The 23132-nt window shown below is 44.4% G+C and overlaps 1 protein-coding gene across 1 annotated transcript in view; it reads right to left on the reverse strand.

Annotated features, from left to right (window-relative positions):
• Positions 1-23132, reverse strand: part of DERA (deoxyribose-phosphate aldolase) — a 49014-nt gene that overhangs the window by 17349 nt on the left and 8533 nt on the right. The window contains exons 4-6 of the mRNA XM_054989226.1: positions 18184-18279; positions 16814-16948; positions 9319-9447 (exon numbers count right to left, since the gene is read on the reverse strand). Coding sequence (XP_054845201.1) covers positions 9319-9447; positions 16814-16948; positions 18184-18279 — 360 coding nt within the window. The remainder of the gene's footprint in view (positions 1-9318; positions 9448-16813; positions 16949-18183; positions 18280-23132) is intronic.

The raw sequence follows: 23132 nt of genomic DNA on the forward strand, positions 1-23132 counted from the left end.
AAAATCAGTATTTTAAGCCGAATTCCAAACTGAACAGCATCCCCCTATTACGTTGGTCTGCAGTAGAACACCAGGATTAGAGTCCAGTGGCACCTTAGAAACCAACTGGATTTTCAGAGTGTAAGCTTTTCAGAGTTGGAGCTTCCTTTCTGACTTTCAGAAACTTACACTCTGAAAATCTTCTTGGTCTCTAAGGTGCTATTGGATTTAAATCCAAACCGATGCATGCACTTGTATTCCTTTTACTTCTATAGTATCATCAGTGTACACAATGCTTGCCATAGTAACAAAACCATACACACACGACAGAGGTCCCTGCCCAAACACTCTTATAAGAGTTCCTCCATATGGGGCAAGGGGGGCAACACTGAGAAAAGGGAAATAAGGGATAAATCTGCAGAAATACAGCAGCACACTTAGGTTCCAAATCAATTCCAAACGAAGCTAATGGGCTTTGTGGAAGACGTGGTTTACTGTGACAGACAATAGGCTGTCCTGCCACTGAAAGGGAGAACAGTCACACAGCTGATTCATCCCTGACCCAGTGGGACAGCTTGGTATGGCTCTCCCTGGTACTGTGGTAGAGTGGTTTAACTCTGCCTCTGGAAGTGTCTCTGGTGATGGGCAGCCCTCGTATCCTTTGGTCTGACTCTTGGGAAAGGACTGGCTGGTGTGGGTGGAATCCTGTATGTGTGAGAGGATCTAACCCGGTGGCTAGTCAGTGAAAGCCTTAAAGGGAATTAAAATCACAGTCTGAAGCCATTACTAGCTTCAAGTTATGTGCGTCAGTCAGGTTTCTCCTTTATTAGGGGAGCTGGGCTGCTGATCTGTTCTTTAACAACAACATGTACATAAACGAATCATCTTTTCTATTTTTATAAACCTCACTTCAACGGTCTCCGAGTGCTTTCCACGAAACTTACCTCACGGCAGCGAACCCAAAGCCTTTGCACCCTCTACCATAACAACATCTAGGAACTGAGGGGGAGGTTTACATTTCAAAACAAACCTAGTTCCCACAATTATAGGAGGCCGTGCAGGTTTTCCTCAGCTGGAAGAAAAGGCCTGTCAAGGACATCAGTCTGACCACAAGGGGCGAAGATCTTTCTTTCCTAACAATGCATTTTCTCAATCCAGAATATTTGGAGCCCTACAGGAAACTGTCTCTGATATTTCTCTGTTCTGTAAAGTATTCAGCACATTGCTGGTAGTGGGACTAATGGTTTGAGTAAGGATAGCTTCATGTGCCATTTGTCATATGCCAAGGCTGATCATTGGCCCATCTGTCTCAGTATTCTCTGACGGGCAGTGGCTCTCCAGGATCTCAAACTGAGAAGCATCTTTCCTGATCCCAGCTCCATGAGATCTTTAACTGAAGATGCCAAGGATTTAACCTAGGATCTATATTTAGCACCTGTGGTCTGTCACTGACCAATGGCTCCTCCCTTCCCTGAGAAGATTAAAATCTCTGTAGTGAAAAAGACTGCCAGTTTGGTGTCGTGGTTAAGAGCGGCAGGACTCTGTTCTGGAGAACCGGGTTTGATTCCCCGCTCCTCCGCTTGAAGCCAGCTGGGTGACCTTGGGTCAGTCGCAGCTCTTCTGGAGCTCTCTCAGCTCAGTGGGGATAATAACAGACTTTGTAAACCGCTCTGAGTGGGTGTTAAGTTATCCTGAAGGGCGGTATATAATTCAAATGTTGTTATTCTTGTTATTAAAAGGGGATTAGACAGATCCATGGAGGATAGGTCTCTCAGTGGTTACTAGCCATGGTGACTAAGGAGAACATCCACCAAGTCAACCTCTGAATACCAAAGGTATTCCTCGGCCTTTATTTCCTGCTGTTGGCCCTTCAGAGTAACTGGTTGGCCATTGTGTGAGAGAGGATGCTGGCCTACACGGACCACTGGTCTGAACCCACGGGGCTCTTCTTATGTTCATAAAAGCCAGCCAACCACACTTGACAAAGGAAAAACACATGAGCAGTTACTACCTCTTTCCAATGCAGTGCCCTGAGGGGACTCCGAGGCACACAAAAACCAAGGAAGTCAAGTAAGACTGAAGCTTCCGCAAGACCCCAGTCCACACAAGAAAACTAAGGAATTCTGTGCATCTTGGATGCAGCAGTTCATTTCCTGGAACACAGGATGTTGCATGCAAACAGCCACCCACATTTGAATGCAGATGCAAATATATATCTGCATCAAAAGATGGTGTCTGGTCATAGCCACCGGCTGCACTCTCAAAACTCCGAATTAAGTCGCACATCCTGCATCGGTTGCTGCTCAGCTCTGGAAAGACTCGCCCTTTAGAATGGCAGCAGAACGAACACGAGAAGCTGCCTAACACCAAGCCACACCCACTGGTCCATCAGCTCTGCATCATCTGCTGCGACTGGCAAAGACTATCCAGATTCCCCAGCAGAGAAAGGCCACCTGCTGCTACCCAAGATTTTTCAACTGGAAATGCCAGGAAGTGAACTGTGGGGACCTTCAGCATGTAAGCATGGGGCTCTGCCGCTGAATCATGGAATTCGGGGCTGAATCCACAGTGTGTGTCTTCTTCCAGGGAGCATTAAGCCTTCCCACAAGTCTTTAGGATCTGACAAGATATTATCGTGGGCTAAGAGGACTCAACGATAGTTGCATCACACACAAAGCAGACAGAATCCTCCCTGTTACCACCAGATAGCTTCTGGGCATGGAAAACAGGAGCTGCTACAATGTTAAGCCCAGGACTGGGAAGAATGGCCCTGTGCAAGGGGCTATGCCATGCCCAGGTCCACCACCTGGAAGAAGGGAGGGAGGAAGAGACGAGTCCTGCATCCCGCACAGCTCCACTTTGTGTCTCCCACAGCTCTGCCAGGCACAGGTGCAACAATCTGTGTGCTGCACCCAACTCTGCTGGGGTGGACGCATCTGCACATAGGTTATCAGGCCAGGAGCATTCTTCCCTGGACTGGGCATGGCCCTTCTATCTGAGCTGGACTGGCTCAAGTGAGCAGAGAGCATTGGTCCACTAGGAAATTCCCTGATGGCTATAATAACCAGCCCACCACTGTGGGCATTACAAGAACAGACTCCCCAAGAATTTGTGCACATGTTGCAATGATTCTGTCAAGCTGTAACTTTCTACAGCAGAATTGGGATATATAAAGTCAGCGCACCGACAAATGTCCACTGAAAGCACGGTGGTCTCAACCTGTAATTTTATAAGTAACATCCTTTGATCTCCACCCTTAGATGCTTTAGGAGAACCGAATCAGGTAACAACAGAGGTTGATTTTGGAACATACACAGAACCATACCGGAGAATCTGCACACAAATGGAGGAAGCTAGCGTTCATAGCGATCCTCTGCTCCATACCTCTTCCCGTTTCCTGGTTCTTGTACCCATGAGAAACCTGTCCAAGACTTCTGCTACTTCAAAATGCAGCTCTCATTTGTACCTCTCCCTACGCTCCCCCCTCCCCAGACCCAACCGACTCATTCTGGGTGAGCATGATTGCAAAGAACAAATGAAACTTATTTAACAGCTTTATTAAAATAGTCCATCATAATCATTAACACACCACCTCAGCCCAACCCCCCCCCCCCAAATTAGCACAAAGTAGATTAAATATTTATAAGGATTACTCTTATATAAAAACATATATATATAAGAGAATGGGGAGGGGGCAGAAGACTTGATGTGAATCTTTGTCAGAGAATCAATTTTAAAAGAACGAGGAGGGAATGGAAATGAAAAGTGTAGGGGGGGGGGAGAGAGTTGGTTTCTCACTCCTGTAAGTTATTGCAGACTAAAATATCCATTTAAAAAATCCCAGCATCTGTTCAATGGCAGCTGTAAGTAACATTACCCACACTCAGTCAATTTATATCTTTCCCTTCTATTAAAAAATAAACAGGCCTCTTTAAATTATTCACCAGCAAGTTAACATAAACACAAAAAGCTGCAGCCACGCAAGCTCCGCCAACCGGCGCCTCCTCGCTCCCCAGCAGCCAGCAATCTCAGACTATCCACCTCGCCGTTCCTCCAACCCCCCTATTTAAACACACTTGGAAAACCCATATTCTGTATCAGTGTCACCATCTCCGAGTAACAACAATCACCCTTTTATCCCAAAGAGGTCATTGCAGTGTATGCAGTTCTCTCTTCCTCCTCATTTAACCTACACAATAACCCTGCATTGTAGGCTAAGGCTGAAAGAGACACCGGCCCAAGGTCATCCAGTGAGCTTCCATGGCAGGGTGGGGATCCGAACTCAGGTCCTCCAGGTACGGATCTAATAGTCTAACCATGACATGATGGTGGTTTTACTTAACAAAAAGCAGGAAATGTCTTGCTGATTCTTCATAGGGTAGTCTTAAAAAGTAGGTATGTTCTTGCTTTTTTCATACCTTTTAGGTAGTTTTACGGCAGAACTACAAGTGACAAAAGGCACAAATTGGACACTTGCCAGCTTCCCTCAAGTTTTGATGGGAAATGTAGGCAGCTTGGCGGAATGTTGGACAAGTGACAGTTGAGAAGTCCATTGGACAGCAGTCGGAGAGCCAAGCTGCAAGACTAGGATGCCTACATTTCCCATCAAAACTTGAGGGAAGCTGACAAGTGTCCAACCTGTGCCTTTTGTCACTTGTAGTTCCGCTCTTAATCTACCACACAAGTGTGAATCCTCCCTAGAATCTGAAATGACAAAACTGAGGCTATCCACATCATGAGAAGACTCTCTGGAAAAGTTAGTAATGCTGGGGAAAATGGAAGGCGGTAGGAAAAGGGGAAGACCTAAAATGAGATGGCTGGACTCAATAAAAGAAGCCACGCCCTCCAGTTTGCAGGATCTGAGCAAGCCTGTTAGCGATAGGACATTTTGGAGGTCTTTCATTCATAGGGTCGCCATGGGTTGGAGGCAACGTGACGGCACGTCACACGAACAATCCACCACCGCTCTTTGCCAATTTTCATGTTGCTGTCATGAGCCGAGAAATTTCATACACTTGTTTTGTAAAGAGATAAAGTGATCTTCCTGTTCATGCCGTCCCTGGCCTCTGGCTCACGGTCCCCCAAACCAGACCTACGTTCTGGCAACACAGCTGACATAGAGGCCTCGAACTCATACAAGCCTATGCCATGATAAATTTTATTTTTAAGGTGCTGGTTTTTGCTGTGCCCCAGGATACTTGTGATTCTCCCAAAGGTTATTAAGGAGTTCCTCATACGAGCAGGTCAAAAATGGCGGACATGTCTCCCATCTGCAGGATGGATTTTAAGGTGTTACTGGGCTTGAATCTGGCTGTTCTACTGCAGACCAACACGGCTACCCACCGGAAAAGCACTTGTTTTAAGGAGCAGCAGCTCCCTACTGGCAAAATGCTATACTTCTTCCTGGAAAATATATAGGAACCCAGACAGAACAGCACTTCTAGCTCCTGCATCTGACCTGGATAGACCAGGATCTCAGAAGATAAGCAGGGTTGGACTTGGTTAGTAATTGGATAGGATACCTCCAAAGAAGACCAGGGTTGCAGAGGCACGCAATGGGCAAACCACGCAGTTACAGTGCAATCCTAAACAGAGTTACACAAATGTGCTTAGACTGGAATAATTCTGCTTACTGCACTGTTAGTCTCTTGCCATGAAACCCACAGCAAGAGTCGCAGCCCTTTACACCACCATATAATACTGTAGTGCAAGTATTCATAACTTCTATGAAATTCTGCAGATAAAGGTTACCAAGACATAAACTGTTAATGGATTTGGTTTCAGGTGAAAAGCCGTGCCCATCTGTCAGGTGACTAGCTAGTGCTACTGGACTTGAATTTTGTTCTGCTATTTGGTATCAGAGCTGCTGTAGCACAGTAGTTAAAAGGCTGGATTGTGAATCAGCCCTTTGCTGGTTTGAATCCCACAACTGCCACAAACTCACCAGGTAGGCTTTGGTAAACCAGTCCTCTCAGCCCCAACTGCAATGTGGAGATAATACTGACTTTCTTTACCACTCTGAGTAGGGCACTAATCAGCCTAGAAAAGTGGTATATAAGCACAGTTATTATTATTATTATTATTACTCCCGAGAAGCTGTCATTGCAGAGAATCAGACTAGGTGACAAAGGAGTTATATGTGGGGATTTTCACCCAAAAGAAGTTGAACCTTTCCATCCAGTAATGGCTTCACATGGTTCTCAGAATTTCCTAGCCATGTGAGACACTCTCCTTTTAAAATATAGTCTGACATACCTGGGTGCAACAGTGCATTCAATTCAAACACACATTCTCAGGCTTTGACGACAAAGCCATAGATCAATGAAAGCTATTACATTATTTTCTTTAAAAATATAATATGGGAAACTGCACAGTAAAAGCTGCATCGAGGCGAGGAGGAAAATATGGCTAACAGCAGAGCCACCTGCTGCCAGGCAATGAAACTGCACTGGGAACATTCTTTAAAGTAGCAAATAATGAATTTAAAAACAATGTTTAATGGACAATTTAAAATGTTTTGAAATGGTTAGGAATCATCCACTGGATTAATTAAGGGACATCTCTTGCTCTAACGGTCTGGGTGTTTCCATTTTAGGTACAAAGCTTAGCACGGGTTTTTGACTACCTAAAAATAGGAGTGAGTTCTGGCCATTTCCACAGCTAGAGACAGAAGAAATTTGTTAGCGGATTTACACCCTTCTAAGCACACTGATGCCAACTGACTTAGAAAGGTGTAACTCTGTTCAATCCATTTGCTAGGATGGCACTATTCTCTTTTTCATGTATGTGTGTATGTAAGTACACCCCAGGTTCTTTGCTCTTCCTGTTACTATACATTGCTTCCTTTATGTATTGGATGTTTACTATTTCTTGGATTTATTTTGTTACCCGACTTGGTGCCTATTCATTTGGGAGAAAGCTTGGCCTTATAAACGTTAACCACAATGACAAATAATGGATGGTGGTTATTATTATTTCCCTGATCAGGTTGTCAAGGAGATCCCACACTCCCCAGGTGTACCCACCTGTGCGTGGCCAGTGAAGCTTTGCTCAGGGTACCATCTTTGTGGATGCAGGACTGGCATCCTCTAAGAGCAGAGCCTTTTCCGTAGTTGCTCTGATATTGTGGAACAGCAGGCTTTGAGTCCAGGAGCACCTTAGAGACCAGCAAGATTATTCAAGAGTATCAGCTTTCAAGAATCAAAGCTCCCTTCTTCAGATACAGGGAGTGCAGATCCCTGAGCCTTTATATCCCAGTCAGGAGGTGGGTCCGGTGAAGCAAAGAATCACAACACTCAAAAACCAGTGGGAGAACATTTCAATCTTACAGGGCATTCCATTACTGATCTAGAAGGGGCTGTCCTTGCACCAAAAAAGCATCAAGGGCAGATTACAACGTGAGATGGCTGAACTTGAGTTAATTTACAAGTTCACGACCATGGAACCCTCCTGGGGCCGAACAGAGACACAAGACTCTTCTCTCTCTACAGATGCTAATTTCTGCTCTAATCTAGCTGCATTCTACCTTTACAACCTGACTCCCTGCTTTGCTTCACCCCACTCACCTCCTGACAGGGATATAAAGGTTAAGAGATCTTCCACTCGTCCCTGTATCTGAAGAAGGGAGCTTCGACTCTTGAAAGCTTATATCCTGAAAATCTTGTTGATCTCTAAGGTGCCCTTACACTCCAATTCTGTTCTAACATGGTTACTTCCTTAAACTGATGTAGTGGAACACACTTCCCCTTGGAAGTTTGCTTGGCCTTGTCTCTGGCCTCCTTCAGGAGACATATACACCGTTAAGCTGTAAAGCCCTCTTTCTGCTGCTGTTTTTGAATATATTAATTGTCAGCAGGATTTTAAAAACTATGCTTTATTTCTATGCACAGCTTTGGAAACGTTTTTTATAAAGTGGAGTAGAAAGAGAACACACACAGTTCAGCTGCGCTTCTTCTCCTCCCACACTAAGGGGTGTGGCGCACACATGCCACAGATGGCATTTCTCCCTAAAAGTAACACGCACGTAAACCCAAGAGCCTCTGTGTACAATCCTGTTAAGAACAGACTGTATGTCCATGCTGCATGTGTCAATACGGCTTCTCTTGTGTCTCTAGCTCTCTTTCAATATTACTTTTTTGCCACTGAATAACAGAAGGACTTTCCAACAGCAATCCACAAGCAGAAACTAGGAGGAATCAGGTATCCATGTATTCTTCCTTGCAGCATTTAGATTCTCACTGTGTTTTCCACAAACATACCTCTACAGGTGCAATCCCAAAAACATTCCCAAGGAGGGAACAGAAAAACTTTGGCACACGCAAAATCCTTGGAATATATTTTTTAAAAGGTTTAACAAGCTACTTCCAGGGTCCTTGCCAAGAGGCTAATTTTAGTGATATGGCACAGCAATTTCACTTCTGAGCTCTGTAAGAATCCTCTGGTAGGTGTCAGGTTCAGAATGCTCTCATGTATGTTCTTGCCTAACCGACTCCATCTTTAATCCTTTCAGTGTTTAAGTTGCTTTCTTCACAGGTGCCAAGGTTCCCAAGCAGCTATCTCACAGAGAAGGATTGTTTTGGCTACTGCTGTTCCACCAAGAACCAGCCTTGAAGGACTTTCGCTTTCCTAGCTTCAAAGGGATTGTTTTGAGAACTATGCGGGGAGGTTGGGCCTGCTGGGATCTGTTACTTTGTACCTCATGCTTTGCCTGTCATTGGTAACAATTCACATGTACCATCCTGAATATTGTATTCAGGCTCGTGGACTATAATGCATTCTTTCTTCAGTAAACTTTTACAAACAACGGGCTTTTGTCTGATTGCAGAAGGTAGTCTGGAGTAAAGACATTATCTAGCCACAGTTCTGACAGTAGGTACTGCTTGGCCCCATGACTTGGTAATTTGTCAGTTAGACCAAGATGACAAAGGATGATAGGTTTAGAACTATTTGTATTCCATTCATCCACCACGGAGATCAGAGCAAAATAGAAAAGAGTCCAGTAACACCTTTAAGATCAGAGCAGCATACATACTTCCCTCTTCTCCCTCAATGTGTAAGAGGCAGGAGCAATGCCCAGTAACTGCATACACAGATGTTGAACTGACAAGGAAACCAGAACCCACTTCCTCCCACCCTGAGGCCCCTCGGATCTGTGATTCCCCCACACAGCTAGGTAACTCTACTGAGGGTAAATCCAGACTCCAGCCACCTAGGCAACTTCTTGTGGTTCAGTCTTGGTTCAGAGGATGGAGAATGACTTCCCAGTGGCTGCATCTGGCTGTAACCAGATTACTTTTCCTAAATTTCAGAAAGAGAGGGGGGGGGGAGATGTATAATTACCTGCCATCATGGCTATCAGACTGGCCTTATAGACATTAGTAAGTGATCCCAGTTCTCCAGTCCCCAAGATGGTCTTCATGTGAGCTTCACCACAGGCCTGACGGAATTGACGGATTTCCTCATAGAGGACTAGAAGGAAGGCAATTTGGAAAGAAAGAATGGTGAAATAGCCACTTTTATCTCACTATTACATCCCAGGTTTAGGTTAACATTAACATGCTTCTTGCTTTAGTTATTTTAGAATTCTCTTTGTTGTAAACCACTATGCAGATATTTATGTTGAAGGTCTGTTGTGGCATAGCAGTTAAGTAGTTGGGCTGCGAATCGGCACTCTGTTGGTTTGAATCTCACTACTGCCCTGAGCTCAGCAGGTGGCCTTAGGGGGAAGCCATTTCTCTCAGCCCCAGCTCCTCAGCTGTATTGAGGGAATAATAATAACACTGATATTGTTCACCACTCTGAAGGAGACATTAATCTGTCTAGAAGAGAGGTATATAAATACCTTAAACAAGTGGAATAATACAGTTTACCAAGCGTTTAAAAACCAAGTGAGGTCCCAAAATCCAGACTACGTTGTTGTACTAAAAGACTACAATTCCTTCTTTATGAAAATCAGTTACAGCTCCAGGGAGAATACTGGAAAGTCAACCAGTAGTGCAACCACCAATGTTATGATAGCAAATGGACTCATACTATCCAGCTTCGCATTGTCCACTTTAACTAGCAATGTCACACATCTCATGTAGGGATCCTTCCCAGAGTTTCCCATGTGAAACTCTTTAAATGGAGACGCAGGGGACTGAACCTGTGGCCTCTTGCATTCAAAGCATGTGTCCTTCCACTAAGCTGTAGCCCTGTTCCCCTACCCTCATCCAAAGGAGGGCTCAACAAAACTACAAAAGGATACTACCTAATCTGTCAGTGTTTACTACAGGCTCTCAGACTCGCATACAGCCCTCTCTACACCTTCGGTCTTAAATTATCAGCATGAGATGAGTATTTGAAAACACAAAAATCTACCCCACGCCTGGAATTTTTGGCAATGCAAAATGCTGGCCACCAGTTCCCATATACGATCCTGGCTGAGAACTGACCATTGGAGTAACCCACTGCCAGAAGCAAGATAACTGGCTACCCAAGACAGCATCTTTTCTGGGATGGTACCACCCCCGCCCCTTTTAGAATGCGGTCCCTGGTACTGCACAACTGACACCTTGTCTTCTTAGCTTCAGGTGTCCCACTAGGACCTTCCCATTCACCCAGGATTTGTATTAGAAGGTGGGATGCTTTTCCTGTTACTCAAAAGTTCTTAAAACATGGAAAAAGTGAAGATGTTGTATGCTGTTTTCTAATGGGTGATCCAGAGGAGTTAGCTGTGTTAGTCTGTAGTAGCAAAATAGAAAAGAGTCCAGTAGCACCTTTAGGACTAACCAACTTTACTGTAGCATAAGCTTTCGAGAACCACAGTTCTCTTCGTCAGATGACCCATGCATCTGACGAAGAGCGCCATGGTTCTCGAAAGCTTATGCTACAGTAAAGTTGGTCAGTCCTAAAGGTGCTACTGGACTCTTTTCTATTTTACTAATGGATGATGTGTCTTTTACTAGATTTTGTTTTTTACATTTTAAGGTACCTCAGAAACATTGGCCGATATAGGTTTTTTAAAAAGAAACAAATAAATAAAATGTGTTTGGATACGAGAAAGGATTTCTATGTGGTAACTAATCTTCACTCAGACATTAATTTCTGTTTCAGGATCTATGCCGTCATAGCATAACTAAGCAAGCAGCTGGACACTGGCTAGCACATGCCCCCTCCAATAAGGAATTCACCCCCTCTAGAGTAACAACCATCTGTATTTCTGCCCCCTCACCTCTAAAAAGCATCTGAAGACATTAATATTCTTCAGATGCTTTTAGAGGCTTCGCTGCTGGCTCTTTTTAATACATCTTTTTCCCTTCCTTTCTTCTCCACCCGTTTCTCCTTTTCATAAAAGATTTTAAAATATAGCAGCGCTGTATTTCTAAAATGCAAAGGCTCCCAAGTACCAATTTAGAGGAAAGTACTGACGTCATTTATATGAACCTGCATTTTTATACAGTTTTTTTTAATACAAAGTTGATCCACTTTGCCTAATAACCTTTGACTGAGGAAAATAGCAACTGAATACTACAGTGTAGAAACTAGTTACTTGACAGAACTTGGATTCCTAAGAATTTGGAGGCTGTATGTCCAGCACAAACTGCTGCAAGCTTGCCTCAGGTATAAACAGATTGTTACACATGTTATTGTGGGTAGATCAAAAGACAGGAATCATCCATTTCATGACCTATGAAGCACAAGGCCTTGTAACTTGGAAAACTGCTATGTTTTGTGGGACATGCGTTGGCCTGTAAGAATAGTTATATAGCTTTCTCTCTTGCTTTCTTTGTTCTCCAAGATACAGCCTTACAGAGCTATAGCACATTTGAAGTTTCTGTCTGCGTGTCTGTTCTAAGGAGGGACTCCTCAGCTGGTGTCCCGATTACTGACACAACCTGGCATCTGAAAAAGTGAGCCGTGGCTCACGAAAGCGCATACCCTACCACTAACTTTGTTAGTCTTATAGGTGCTACTCGACTCCTGCTCTTTTACACAGCTGGCAGACAGAGGTAGTTTCTAGGCATCCGAGTTTATCTGACTACAGTTCCAAGGTTCAGGCACGGGTTAGAAAACACGGCTTCGTGTCCAAAGGAGTATTCCAGAATCAGGTTTCTCAGTTACAGGGTGAGGTCAGAGACGAGGAAATCAATTCCAAACACAAGCAGCAAGGTACTGGACACACTGGTTCCACACAGCTACTTCCTTCCACACAGCCAGTTTGGTACAGTGGTTAAGAGCGGCAGGACTCTAATCTGGAGAACCGGGTATGATTCCCCACTCCTCTGCTTGAAGCCAGCTGGGCGACCTTGTGTCAGTCACAGCTTCTCAGAGCTCTCTCAGCCCCACTCACCTCACAGGGTGATTGTCGTGAGGATAATAATAACACACTTTGTTAACTGCTCTGAGTGGGTGTTAAGTTGTCCTGAAGGGCGGTATATAAATTGCATGTTGTTGTCGTTGTTATTCTATGTTGCTTTTAAGCCCCTCACAGTTTAACCAGCTGTGCTCATCATGCACCTCCCTGCTGCCTTAGTCCTGCTCCTGCTGTTGATGCTGGGCCAGTGTTGTGCTGCTGGACAGGCACTGCACCTTCCGACTTGACAGGTTCTCTTTATCCTCCTCGATGGCTTTCCCGAGGCTCTGGTAATGAGGGGGGAGAGCTGGCCAGTACCTGGCTCTCTGTTGCCAGCCCAGGGCTGGGAAGCCCAGGAGCCAATGTGCTGGGTCCTGGCTGCGGATCTATGTCTGACCCCTCAGAGGCCGCTGCCTCCTGCAGTGCTTCTGCAACTGGCTGTGGGTTTGGGTTCGCTGGCTGCCTCTTCCTCAACGTCTCTTTGCTCTGCTGGGTTTGTCCTGTCCACGATAGCTGGGTCGGAAACTCTTAGGTTTCCCACCAGAATACAAAAACACGCTTTCCTTTCCAATAGACTAGGCTAATGATTCAAATGCTGAAGATTTAAATGAGAAACTTCTCACTTCCAGAAGTAAAGTAACATAGATATGGAGAGGGAAGGGAGTTCGGGTCTGTGCTAGATGGATTCTTCATGTTCAGAGGCAGCACAGCTCTGAATACCAAACACTGGGGGCAAACAAGGGACGGGAATTCAGCCTGCAACTCGGAGGTCTGATTTGCCTCCAAGCTGCACTCGTGGTAATGCAGCTGAACAGCAAGGGAAGTGCAGAAGCCAAATTATTAGGAGCACATTTCAAGGTATGCCCATTTGTGCTGAAAACAGATAGATCTTTAATCTGATCCAGCAAGGGTCAGATGGAGACGTGTAGACCGATATGGATCACGCCTCTTTTGTTCTTTACTTGTGATATACCAGTAGGGGGAAATGCTAGATGGAATAATTTTTAACTTTAAAAAATCTCTCTCTCTCTTTTTTTGCACTAATGGAAGATTGTTGGAGAAAAGCTAGCTATCAGAAATGAGTTCAGTAAATCCAGTGCAAGGACTCTGCTCCTAAACTTAAAAAGGAGCCACACAATACACTTGCTTTTATACTCCAATCCATTAGAGAGCACTTAAAATAATTGTTAAAGACCAGGCTTAGTCAATTATAGTTCAAGTGGCATGAAGATATTCAACAATAGGTAACAGCAGATTTAACTTAAAGCTTGGCATAATTGGATGTACACTAAAGTACTTAACATTTTCAGCAATTTTTGAAACAAATTAAGTGCTGAAAGACTGTTCAGAAAGTCCAGCAGTTATCCAGCAAGCATGACCCTCAACGTTGCCACAGGCTTTTAAAAAGGCGTTAAAAAGAGAGTGGGGAAAATCAAGGGCAAATTTTCTTTCAAAAATCCACGTTCCAAATCCTGTAATAGAGAATGATGTCGCAAATTGCCTTTGGGGTGAATTTTTCTCCTAATCGCAAGTGTGTGGGAGAGAGAAGAGGTGGTTAGCATAACTGTGCCTTTATTGTTATTTTACCTGTTCTCGGTTTCATCCTTTGCAATGAAAACTGGTTCGACCCAAAATGAACCTTGGGTGGATAGACTTTGCTTTAGGTCCTGCTGTCTTCAGAAGTTTGAAGCAGGGGCACACAGGACAGAGCCTTCTTGGTGTGAGCCCCAAGGCTTTGGAATTCTCTCCCCTAGGAGGCTGAATCAGACCATTTGTCCATCGAAGTCAGTACTGTCCACTCTGACTGACAGCAGCTCTCCAGGGTCTCAAGTGGACGTCTTTCCCGTCACCTGCTGCCTGGTCTTTTTAACTGGAGATGCTGGGGATTGAACCTGCGACCTTCTGCGTGCCAAGCAGATGCTCTACCACTGAGTCACAGCCCCTCTCCACACCTGGCTTAAAAAGTCAGGTCCTGGGAATCTGGATCTGATTTATGCTTCCCACAGTGACACAGGAGCTGGGAGGAACTGCCTTTGAACAGCTGCAGGGGCCCAATTCTGCTCAGGGTTGCGGTACGGAAGGAAGAAGGGCTCCTACTTCTCCCCCACATAGTTTTCCTGAGCCAAACGGTCCTCAGAAGAATTATTTGCCCTCTTTTGTAAAGCTACTTTCCAGCAGTTGCTGTGTGACTGTAGAGAATGTGAAGAGAGGGAACTCGGATGAAACTCATTACAAGTCATAATGTCTAATTTGAGCCTGTGGGCCAAGCTACACATGACGAATGACACTTGAACAGCAAGTGTATTTCTCCCTGTTCACTTGCCCTCCACTCAATCCACTTGCCGTTCAAATGTCATTCGTCATGTGTAGCTTGGCCCTAAGACCAATCAAGGTTTCCCTTGACCTGGCACTGGGGTGACCCATACAATGCTCTACAGCCAGACAAAAGAACTACTTATCTTGGAGTAGCGTGGTGCTGATTCCACAGGAAAGTCCCAAATCCACATGGCTGGGTTATTCCAGTGAAGAAATTGGAAAATTTCTTCAAATAAAATTTGCCAATGAAAAAAACCTGGCAAATTTGGACACTAAAAACCTATACCAAAACATGTTGTAGAATGATTCTGGTTTAATGGAAACTGTGGTTAGGCTCAACAGCCACTTAACTTGGCATGAATGAATGGCTTAACAAGTTACAAAAGAATGTACATGAAGCACTTCAAATGTTGAAAATGCTTAGATCATTTATTTATTTATTCATTATTTCATATTTATATCCCGCCCTCCCTGCAAGTGGGCTCAGGGCGGCTCAGGGCTGGCATCACGGGTCAGTGCCTAGAGACAGTGGAGGAAACAGAGCACAAAAGAACCCTTAAACACCTTTCTCAATCAGCGCCCGAGAAATGTGGCCGTTGCTCCTTCTCGCTGGCCTTGCCGATCAGAGTGAGAGAGGATTCATTGTCCGGAGCTGCAGAGTGGAACCGGGAACATGTTTGGCCTGCTCTCGCTCAGATGTGTTACCTGCCGTTAGGAGCAAGCCAACGTAAGCCTGTGGAAGGCCTAGGAGTTCAGCAAAATGCTGGCACATAGAATCAGATAGCAAAGTCCGAAACAATTCTTGCCGAACGGCCTGTTGGAATCGGATTGTCTAGCTAAAGCAACGTTGCATACTAATGCATAGATACTAATTGTACCCATGGTTTTTAGGGGGAGGGGTTAACACGGAGCTTAGTTATTGGACCACTGTCAGCACTTAAAGACAAACCATTCAAGATACATTAAAAGAAAACCAATTACAGGTGGAGGTGGGGGGAGTCCATCTCCTCCTGTATTATCAAGCTTACTAATTAATAACATTCCAGGGAGACAAGCAACAGCAGTCTAAACGGTACTGAGCGTGCCCCAAGATTCTGCAAAAACCAATTAGAAAACACACAGATTTTCTTGTCAGGAACCAAAATACACTTATTTTTTTTAACAAGACCATCTAAACCGACAACCCCTTGAATTCTTTTCAACAATTCTGTTTGGAAATAATTAGAACGCTGGCACCCATGTAGTGTTGTTTTCCCCTCCCTGTTTCACTGACAAAAGTGGGGGGGAGATATAATTTCCCCCCTCACGATACTCCCTTGAGGAAAGCTCTGTAAAAACTTGGAACTATAACTGGCACAATCTTTAGCAGGCACTAACGAGTTAGGGTGACGCGCTCTCCCCTCCTCCGGCAATAGCAAGCGGTGGGAGGGGGGGGAGTCAAGGCATGACAAAAATATTTGGTAACTTGGACTACATCACTTTGAAAACTGAAAACTGACGCCAACTTGTGGGGCTCTGATTTTCAAAACTGCACCTAATTTTGCTTTCTGAACTGTCCCTTGCTCGGTAGCCGTGCTCACACATGCATAAATACCCCGGTCAATCCTCCCCACTCACGCCCCTCTCCAGTTTAAAAGAAATCCAAGAGGGCTTGGAGAGACTTCTGCTTCAGACAGGTGCTGCTCTTCACCAAATGATTCTCCCTTCAGGTACTTCAGCCATCCTACTGAAGCTAAGCAGGTGTGGTCAGTGCTTGGATGGGAGACCCTCTGGGACCCCCTCCCCACCCCCCATGCACACTGCCTTGAGTTCTGTGATGGAAGAAATGCAGGGTACAGATCTGATAAAATGTCACAAAGCCTCCAGGGGCTACATCCTCCCTCATTTTGGGGAGACTTATGTACTCTTTGGGGGTGCTTCGTTTTTCTCCATTGTCCCTTTGCCAGGCTCTGGGGCAGCTTTGAGATGCTCTGCAAAGACCCACAATGCTGTCCAATTAACTCTAATGCACACAGACTCAAAGGAGACTGACTCACCAACAAGTTGCTGAGCTGCAAGAGGCTGTCAACAGGGCCTCTGTGGCAACTACCAAAGCGAGAGAGAATAGCCACAGCCAAAACAAAAACAGCTTTTCTGGAGTTGAGCATTTATTCTTGCTTTGCAAAGGGGCTCTTCCCTGCTTACCTTCCCACTGGCCCGTCAACACCAAGGTTCTGTTAATTACAATGTCAATCTCTTTGGCACCATCTTCCACAGCTATTCGGATCTCTTCCAAGCGAGTCTTCAGGGCTGTCTGCCCTGCCGGGAAGCCCGTTGCCACTGAGGAGAGGTACAATCAGAATCCATAAAATAGTTGCAGGCTGTCTTCTGGCAGGTTAAAATAGAGGGCTGCATATTATGCTATGCAAAGCCATGGTTTCTACAAATGCAGGGTCTTAACAGCAGGAAACTAGTGTTGAAAACCAGCATGTGCGGCAGTAGTTACAGCAGGGGAGGGGAGTCCCAAATCTGCTTAAGCCTGTGGGCATTTCTGGGAACTAGTAGCAGGTACCACAACAAAAGGGCTACCATGAGGGGATGGTCCAATCACAAAATGGCTGCCATGGAGTGAGAGTTTAATCACAAAATGGCTGCCACAGAGGGAAGGTCCAATCACAAAATGGCTGCCACGGACGGAGCATCCAATCAAAATGGCTGTCACAGAGGGAGGATCCAATCACAAAATGTCAAGAGGCTCCACAAAATGTTAGGAAGTTCCAAGCCAAGCAACCCCCCCTTTCCAAATGGGTGCTCTCTACAGGGACTACCAGGCCCTTTTGAAGCACTTCTTACTCCAGTTATTAAAACCCAGGATTGGTCTTTGCTTTGGGCAAGAAGCAAGAGGGTGTCATGAAACATGTCGGCAGGTGCCACAGCCCCCATGGACATTGCACTGGAAACCACCAAGTTACAACGTTGGAAACAGGACCATGAAAACCCAGGGACAACTCCTAGCTAGACATAATGGGCTTGTGCCACCATTTAATGGGTTCACATCAGCAGTTAAAAAGCGAATAGCCAGCTAGAAATTCCTTTAAACTGTGCTGTGAAGGTCCAATTCTGGTCAGAACAACTGCGACGTGAGGGGAGGATGGGATTCTTCCAAGGAAAAATGGAAACACAGCAAGGGGAAAAGGCAGGATTCCCTCCTCCCCCTGTGCTGTGGTGGTCCTGCCCGAACTGAGCCCCCACAGCACAGTTTAAAGGAGTTCCCAGCTGGGATTTCACTTTTAAAATGGCAGTGCATCCTGAGGGTGAACCCGGGGACGCCCATCACGTCTAGTTGGGCCCTCAGATGCGAAGCGCACTAGGGTGGCCTTGGGCCAGTCACTTTCTCTGAGACTCACTGACTTCACAGAGCTGTTGTGAGATTAAAAAAAGAGGAGAAGAGAGCCCTGTACTCCACTTCGAGCCCCTGGGAGGAAGGGTGGGATAAAACTGTAACAATAGATAGACACAGTACCATTAACTGAAATACTTGGAGCCTCCTTTTCACATGAGGATGAAAAGCTTACCTGAAGCTACCGGGATGTTACAGCCGGCAGCCCTGAGCGCTTTCACAGCATCAGCTACTCTTGCTGGATATACGCAAACCGCGGCAGTAGTAATATCTGCAAAAAGCAAAATGGAAGACAGAATCTTGCCTTTATATACCTGAATGGATAGATAAACTGTATGAATATGCATCAAAGGCTAAATTAACTTCCTATGTCCATAGTACACCAATATCGGAATACCAAAAATAGTGGAAAGATACCTACTTAGTACAAAGACAGAGCAGTCAGACGTTAAAAATACTGAGTATAAGATATGGAAGAGGTGACTGATTAAAAACTATTGACATTAAAGTTTAGGAATAAGCAATCAAGGAAAGGGAGAAGAGAACTGTTACATAAGGTAGTTGTGTTGTCACATATTTTGAAGATACTTTTCTATTGTAGCTCAAATGTAGTGCTTTGGATTCTGTATAAGTTTCTATGCACTTTATAAAGTTATTTCTTTAATTCTTTATAATGTCATTTCTTCATTTTTAAAAAAGTAATATCTGCAAAAAAAAAGCCTCAGAGTTGAATGTTGCAGATTTTTGCCATCCTTCATCAATAAGCTATCTGCAGGGCCAGTCTTCCTTTTAGGTAAGCTGAGGGGACATCTTCTTGGCAAATTTGAAACTACCATGAAAAGGAAGGAAACTACACATTATTTATCATTTATTTCACTTTGGATTTTTGGGGTGGTGCCATCTATATTTTCCACTCCAGGTATTAAGGAAGCAATCACAAGCAGGTTTACCTGGAAGAAAGTATGTTATTCGATGGTGCCTACTCCCAAGAAAGTCTCTTTCGGATTGCAGCCTAAGATGCCTTGGGACAACATTTCTGCTTCCAGTTCCAAATGCATTTTGAAGAAGCAACAAAAAGGTGGGTTGGAAACAGGCTTAGATCTGAGAATGGCTGATTCCGCACATGTTGGATAATGCACTTTCAATGCACTTTAGCTATCATTTGGAAGTGGATTTTTTGTTTCACACTCGAAAAATTCAGTTCCAAATGATCTCTAAAGAGGACTGGAAGTGCATTATCCAACGTGTGCAGAATCAGCTAATGTTTAACCACATTGGGAGTTTATTCTCTGAGCCGAAGTAAGTACGCAGATTAATGTATTGTCGAAGGCTTTCACGGCCGGAGAACGATGGTTGTTGGGGGTTTTCCGGGCTGTATTGCCGTGGTCTTGGCATTGTAGTTCCTGACGTTTCGCCAGCAGCTGTGGCTGGCATCTTCAGAGGTGTAGCACCAAAAGACAGAGATCTCTCAGTGTCACAGTGTGGAAAAGATGTAGGTCATTTGTATCTACTCAGGAGGGGTGGGGTTGAGCTGAGTCATTCTGTAATGGGAAACTCTTACAGAATGACTCAGCTCAACCCCACCCCTCCTGAGTAGATACAAATGACCTACATCTTTTCCACACTGTGACACTGAGAGATCTCTGTCTTTTGGTGCTACACCTCTGAAGATGCCAGCCACAGCTGCTGGCGAAACGTCAGGAACTACAATGCCAAGACCACGGCAATACAGCCCGGAAAACCCCCAACAACCATACGCAGATTAAGTTTTTACCAAGTGCAGTGGCAAACAGTATAATCTACCAGAGTGCAGATGCCAGAAGCAGAGAGGTTACACAAAACCAAAGCAAAGAATCAAAATAATTTTATGATTGCAGCCTTCCTGCAAAGAAGAGAATGGGGGGAAATAAGGCACTTTAGTATTCAGTACAACAAAACAGCCTTTCCCAGAATGTCCCCATGGGTTAATCTGCTCATCAGCCTTTCCCAGAATGTTCCCATGGGTTAATCTGCTCATCAGAGCAACACCTACTTGCTGGTCTCTTACTGCAAGCTTGTTCAGGGTGGTCACTGCTTAATCATGGAGTTTTTGGTTAGTTCCACCCAAAGAAATGCCTTCCCGAATGCATCAGAGAAGTACCCACTTCGTTGATATTCCAGAACATTCTGTTGAGCAGAACTGCTTGCCGCAGTGGATGGCTAATCTTTCTGCTGTAGGTTAGCACGTCTCCCAGCCTAATTCAATGGGCTTGGACTGTATTGGGTTTCAATGATGATATATTGTTTTTAATATCTATGAAATCCACTTTGAGCCTGTTTATCGGGAAAAAGTGGCCTCGAAATGTCTTAAACAAATGAATAAAGATAAATCAATGAATACGCACATTACAGCACTTCCTACTCGAAACAGAAGGGAGGTCCCAATAAGTTAATACCAAGGACAGCAGTGGCACAGAACGGTTTTTTGGCCTATGAGAAAAACTCAATAAATTTTTGAGTCACCAGTGAACTTCCTGTATCAATGGAACCTTTAAAAGAATAGTTAAGTCAATATTCCCCCCCCCCTTTTTACTTTATTTTAATGATACTGCTCATTTGACCAACACTAAATACTTCAAATAATTTTAAAGGGACCTAACTGCACCTAAAATCCTTTAAATTTAATTACATAGGCCAAAAATTCGGCAATAGCCAGAGTAACTCCTAAGTCCATGCCTTCCAAAAGTTTTTAAACTTTATCTGTTATTGACAACCCCTCACAACAAAAAAGGAGTAATCCACATGTCTATAATACTAACAAAAATATCACATTCCAGTAAATGATGTTTCTGTCTGGCCAGTAACAGTCGGCTAGTCTATCAGAATCTTTTGTAATCAACCTTGCATTACTTGAGATGGAATAGTTTAGTCTTGCAAGCATAAATGCTCTCCTATATCGTGGGACATTTTTGTTTTTATGAAAAAGGTAAATCCATACACAATGCTGAATTTTCAACTTTTTTAAGGGTTTCTTTAGCTAGATCAAATTCCCTGAATTCAATGATTCACTGACAAAGGAGAAATTGGTGTTTGTTGTGGGGATAATAATAACATACTTTGTAAACCGCTCTGAGTGGGCATTAAGTTGTCCTGAAGGATGGTATATAAATTGAATGTTATTATTATATTATTATCATCATTGGGCTTGTTATTAGCAAGTTCATCTCTACAGATCATTATCTGTTCTGTTAATAGTTCTTTCGCCCAAAAGCTTTTTAAAACCCACAACAAACTGCCTTTAGCACCTTAAAAAGAAAACATCCAGACAGAAGGTTTCACACAGAAATTCAGATTACAACAGTTTGGCTGTACAGACACAATGGACGCTGCAGATGGGGAGTGCGTGAATCAAAAAGCATAGCGTTACCTGTTTTAAAACTTTGGCCGTTTTCACACTACTTACCAGCCATGGAACATCGTGCCAAGCTCCCGGAACGACAGCATCTTCCTGGCGCAATTTTGCACGCGCACCAGGAAGACGTCGTCGTTCCAGGAGCTTGACGCGATGTTCCGTGGCCGGTAAGCAGTGTGAAAACGGCCGATGTCTCCATGTTGGTGAGCCTCTAGTTTCAACAAATATAGACATGAGCAGGAGACCTATCACCTTAATCTTAGATACTGACAATGACTGTTAAAAGAGACGTCTCTCCTCCCCAGCCCCTACCATTGATCGACAGCAGTCTGATAACTTCAGCACAGAACGTTGCTTTGTGCCTTTCACTTGAGAAGTGAGAAATTCTGGGAGCAATGCTGAGAGATTTAAAGAGCAATCCTAAGAAGAGTCACATTGTTCCAAACCCAGTGACTTCAATGGATTTGGAAGGGCGTAACTCTACTTAGAATTGCACTGGTATGGATGAGAAAGACGGCGTGCACGGCAGACAGAAGGCATCTTGTAATCCAAGCAAAATATTATAAAATATAACATGCAGAATGTTAAAAAATAACAGACTATTGATCGCCCAGAGAACAAGATGTCCAACAATGTACCCCTAGTTTCAACTAACTCCATCCTGATAGCTCTCTCTCTACGGAGACTGCAAATACAACTAAATGCAACATAATTGTGCATATTTGCATAATTTAGCCACGCTGTTCAATTTGGGTTACAGCAGGGCAGAATTTTTTTAACTTTTTCGCTAGATCTTTGGCTCCCGTACAAACAGAACTGAAGCATTACAGCAGATTCACTGGCCTTATACTGCCATCTAGCAGTATTAATTGGGAGGGGCCACGGCTCAGTGGAAGAGCACCGTTACATGCCGAAGGTCCCGGGTTCAATCCTAGATGCTTCCAGTTAAAAAGATCTCAGGATACACATGTTGGGAAATGTCTTCCTCTGTCCCAGATCCCTACCGAGCTGCTGCTACCAGAACAGATAAGAGAGAGAGATGAGCCAACAGTTTGACGCAGTAGAAGGCAGTCCACAGCAATACTGCTTCCTCCTTGAGATTGAACCTGACGCTTTCTGCACATTACTGCTGACCTATGGGGCCATCCCTTGAAGATCAGACCTCTCAAAACAGTTCCAGGGATCTTGTAAGCAGGTGCCAAAGGCTGGCTTATGCATGGGCCTGTGTATCATATCAGCAGTCTAACGTGAACAAGTCTGTGCAAGTCCAATTGCTGTATGCCTGTTCAAAGTATTTATCCCCCACCCTTTTCCCTATGGAATGATGAGCTTGTATGTTACCCAGAAGTCAAGCGTAGCGATGAAGTTTGTGTAGAAAGCTGTGGTGAGCTCACAGCCCTTAACTGCACTATAATCTGGTTTTAGGTGGGTTTTCGTGCTGGTCTGCAGTTGAACAGCAGGATTTGAGTCCAGTGGCACCAACAAGATTTTCAGGGTGTAAGCTTTCAAGAGTCACAGCTCCCTTCTTCAGACATGAGCAGGAATGGAGATCCTGGAGCCTTTATATCCCAGCCAAAAGTGGGTGGGGTGTTACGAGGGAGGGCATCAAAACTCAAGACTCAAATCCCGCTATAATCTAGTTTTTGATTTCATTTCAGAGAACAAATATGCTCTGACGTATCGGCAACATGTTTGGCTCTCAAACAGCATTACAAAGTCCAGATTACCCTTCC

Source organism: Eublepharis macularius, chromosome 9 (assembly GCF_028583425.1).
Source record: "Eublepharis macularius isolate TG4126 chromosome 9, MPM_Emac_v1.0, whole genome shotgun sequence".
NCBI classification, from domain to species: domain Eukaryota; kingdom Metazoa; phylum Chordata; class Lepidosauria; order Squamata; family Eublepharidae; genus Eublepharis; species Eublepharis macularius.